The sequence below is a fragment of the Olea europaea genome, chromosome 6 (assembly GCF_002742605.1).
Source record: "Olea europaea var. sylvestris chromosome 6, O_europaea_v1, whole genome shotgun sequence".
In the NCBI taxonomy this organism is placed as follows: domain Eukaryota; kingdom Viridiplantae; phylum Streptophyta; class Magnoliopsida; order Lamiales; family Oleaceae; genus Olea; species Olea europaea.
This window is the reverse complement of record NC_036242.1, coordinates 9,821,249-9,825,485: the sequence shown is the minus strand read 5'-3', so window position 1 is coordinate 9,825,485 and position 4,237 is coordinate 9,821,249. Positions and strand designations below refer to the sequence as shown.

The window sequence follows — 4,237 nt, the reverse complement described above, 5'->3', positions numbered from 1 at the left end:
CATAAAAGCGCTAAGCGAATTATGAGGAACTTGAGAACACGTGGTACTTGTGTGTGTGTTCGGACCGGTATTGTCACATGGAATAACTGGTTCAAAGCTACGGCTACCTTTGATTCCGACTTTACTTTGTTTGAATTATACTATGGTTAGATTCAAATCGAAAGATATCTAATCCTTATGCATGAGTATCGTATACTTTAAATATGAGATCTTATTAAGTGTTGAACAAGTGGGGGATTGTTGTATATTTGTTCAACAATAATAAGAACCGGTGTGTGGAGTGAAATAAAGATGGAATGAAGTGAAAAAACGGAGGCCAAAATATAAACCTATGCGGTCGCATAGGATCCTTCTATGCAACCGCATAGACGCCTACAGGGCCTAACGGCCCTGCCTTTGTGAAACCTATGCGGTCGCATAGGATCCTTCTATGCGACCGCATAGAAGAAGGAATATAGTCGTTGGGCAGTTTTTCGATTATGATTTTGGCGGCTTTTCATTTCATTTTGGCACCATTTCGTGTGCCAATGTTTCATGGCTATAAATATGTGATAAATAGACATTGAAACAACATTACAAAAACATGAAAAACATATGGAAAACATTGAGATCCAAATTACATTCCACAATCAAAGAATCAAAACATTCTTTCTTCATATTCATAGAATTCCTCCTTGTGTTCATGAAGTTCGGGTGGAGAAATGCTTGTACTTTTGTGTTTCTCCACATCAAGGCTTGATCAATCCTTCAAACCGTTTGCCGCGAGACCCTTTAAGCACCAAAATTAATACCGAGACGGGGCAAATATCGTTTGAGGACAGCGATTACGTGTTCAAGCTTTCATATTCGTTGTGTTCTTCATCTTCTTCATTTCATCTTCTTGATTATTATTTTCTGCATTGTTCGGTTTGTTGTTCTTGATTATATTCATCTTCTTGATTAGTTTTCTATATTATTTCTTCTCCATTTTCATCGGTGATGCAAATATTTCCAACAGTTATCCCTTGCCGTTGCAGCCTTGCAGGGTCAAATTCTAAAGCAAAGCAGCAAAGCAAACCCGTTGGGTAGCCAACTGAGTAATGGTCCTTTGGTTGGTTTCCATGACAAGGTTTGCTCTGCTCCCACTCCCCCCTCTGTTTTTTTAATCATTTTCCCCCTTTTCTTTTCTAAATGCAAGCAGCATGAACTTTGTTTGCTCATGAATTGAAATTTTGCTGTCGTAATAGCTCGAGGTACCTCTTGATCCAATAAAAGACCTTGCTAGATTGATAGTTGAGTGCAAATACAAGGAGGCTTTCGCTGCAGTGCTGCAGAGGAGTGATGTGTCCAACGTATCATGGTTGTGCTACCAGTGTAGTGTGGTGCTTGGACTTACCTACCCTATTTGTTCCATGATCTATGGCTCTATTGGACCTATCCGCTTCAATCAATTAGCCAAAACAAAAATGCAAACTAGAATTTGTTGAGAACATGAGAAGTATCACAGCAAATAGAGCATACCTGAGAGATGCGGAGCTTTGCTAGGAAGCTTCTACTTCTCAGAGCTTTGTTTCCCCTAAGAATTTCGTAACGCAATGACAGACTTGCAACTAGAGTATATTAGAAAAAGCTTCTCTTTGATGGAAGTCATAGGGAAGTTCAAAAAGTATCCGATCGTAGATGAAGATTTAAAACCTGTGTGGGGTAGGGACGGATGCAACCAAGTGGATCAAGATACTGATTCCAAAAAGTAAAGGAAATATGAAAATCTATACTAGATCTTTCCGACTTCCAATTATTAACTTGACGAATCGATGATGACATTCTCTTATCTGGTGAATGAGTTTATTGAACGAACCTTAGTAACAAAAAGTACAAAACAATTAGAAATAAATAAAAAATTAGCTTTAAGATATCATAATTATTCTTTAGTTTTGGGATTGATTTTTATTCATCCACTCCACCCCCCACTACCTGAATTCCGTTGCTTGATTTGGTGCGGCTCCTTAAAAACATCCTAAACGTTCGAAATAATACTATTTATCATCTTCTACAGTAAAATCTCACACTCATGTGTAAACACATCCCACACCAAAATACACTCTTATAATTGATTGATTTGATCCTCATACCTACGTGTAAACACATCCCACACCAAAATACACTCTTATAAGTGATTGATTTGATCGTCAGAGTGCACACAATCATCTCCTTCACCCTCAAAGAAGACGCTAACATTTGTCCAAGTGTACAGTATGGTCGAAATACGTCACCCATGTAGAAGCTGAGGTCAACATTAACTATAAATTTTACCATAATAATGGGAGGTCGACTGGATTACCCACTGCAATCCAAGGTTTCTTTACAATCTCTATTACTGTCCAAATTTTTTTAATCTCGTACCATAATTGCCATATGTAAGTCCCTGTTCGATGCCCATTACCTGAAAATGAAAATGGGGTGAATAAATTTTTTTATAAAAATGAATAGTTGAAAAAGAAGGAAAAATTTTCGATTTACGTATAATATTATTTTAGAGAAGATTGTGTAGTTGAAAATAGGAGAGAGAAAAATAGAATATAATGTAATTTAATTTAATGGGGATCAAACATGGGCTAAATCATTTCTTCAACAGTTCTAGTTCCAATTTAACGCGACCTTAGCCCATTTAAGTCTCATTATTTCTCGCTACATTAAATTAAAATTTCCTCTCCTACTTTTAATTATATAATATTTAATAAAATAATATTACACGTAAATTAAAAATTTTTCAACCACTCATTTTTAAAAAAAATATTATTCCATTCATTGTAATCTACAAATAATGTGGCTCAAACGGCACCTTAAATTATTCATGACTGTCGAGTAAAATTTGAATCAACTACATGTATACACTTTTTATACAAACTCACAATCGAGGTGGGAATCACAAATCGACATTTTTTTTAAATTCACATGGGGTTCGCTAATTTTGGGAGTTTGAATATATCATTTTGTCAATAAAATTTTGTATAAATATCTTTATCCATCAAATTTCGGTGCGTAAATTGCAACCATCCATTCTCTCTTCACTATAATTATATAAAATTAATTAGAAACACCCAAAAAAAGATTAAAGAAAAGGGCTAAATATATTTGTTTCCTCGAATAAAAATGAAAGGAAAACAAAAGGGAAGGAGGAGAAGAAGAATTTACATAAGATTTATCCACTACTAATTCACCACATAATGGATAATTTTTAATAACAAGCGTACAGAATCACCAACACTGATCCGTTTCCCACCTTCGAGTCGAGTTAAATCTCGTCCTACCCGGACTCCTAAATCCAGAAACACTCGAAGATTGCGGTCTCCTCCGTTGAGATCCGGTGCACAATTTCAAGTCATAGACCGCCCGGGCCTCAGGATCCGACAACGTGCTGTAGGCGTTATGGATCTCAATGAAATTCCGACCATCCGATGATGAAGGCGAACAAATCGATGAATTCATAAAACGCGATGTGGCATCGGGGTGGTATATCTTCGCAAGCGTTCGGTATGCCGTCTTGATTTCCGTTTGAGATGCGTTGTGTTTCACCCGCAGAACCTCGTACAGGCTTCCCTTGTCCACTGCCACCGCGGCCAGCGGCGCTTCCTGGGCCACGGCGGAGCGTATAGACATGTGGCGGTGGTGGGATTGGAAGCAAATTGAGGGTTTAGAAGGAAAAACTGATGTTGCCAGCATTGAAGATTGATAATTTTTTTTTTCTGGGAAGTTGCAATGATTGATTTCCGAGGGAGAAGAAAATGAGGGTTTATATTAAGGTCAGAGGATAGGGAATTGTGGGGCCCACGCGGCCAGCCTTTTTATTTTAGTGGAAAAACTTTTTAATAAAACCGTGTGTTTGCTTGGATAAATTTCTATGTGCTGACATGGCACACTGGATTTCTAGAAGGTTAGGCCTTGTTCTCTTTACCGTTTTCGGGTCGTTTTCTGTTTTCGATTTTTCAAAACGGTGAAAACGCGTTCTCTTTCCCGTTTTCGAAAACGAAAAAAAATTTGTGAAGAAAACACAAAACGATTTTTTTGTCGTTTTGGGCGTTTTCAGTGTAAAACTTGAAAAAATTGAAAACGCGGGAACACTTTTTTTTTTTTTTTTTTTTTTTGGGGGGGGGGGTGGGGGGGTTACAACCCATTCGTTCTTTAGTGTCAAAAAAATTTATTTTTATGTGTAAATTTATTTATTTTTTTATATTAGTTTGACTTTTTTTTAGGAGAT

At 37.1% G+C, this 4,237-nt stretch overlaps 1 protein-coding gene and 1 long non-coding RNA gene across 2 annotated transcripts; both read right to left on the bottom strand.

Moving 5' to 3' along the window:
- Window positions 1-593: 593 nt before the first annotated feature.
- LOC111395791 lies at window positions 594-2,418 on the bottom strand. The gene is made up of 2 exons (XR_002702868.1): window positions 1,501-2,418; window positions 594-1,413 (listed from the first exon to the last, which is right to left on the bottom strand). It is a non-coding gene; the product is annotated as an uncharacterized LOC111395791 (long non-coding RNA).
- A 673-nt stretch (window positions 2,419-3,091) lies between these two features.
- On the bottom strand, window positions 3,092-3,760 carry LOC111395790 (chaperone protein dnaJ 11, chloroplastic-like). Its single transcript, XM_023021939.1, has one exon. The coding sequence runs from the start codon at window positions 3,700-3,702 to the stop codon at window positions 3,238-3,240; it is 465 nt and encodes a 154-aa protein (XP_022877707.1). The 5' UTR covers window positions 3,703-3,760; the 3' UTR covers window positions 3,092-3,237.
- Between the last annotated feature and the right edge of the window lie 477 nt (window positions 3,761-4,237).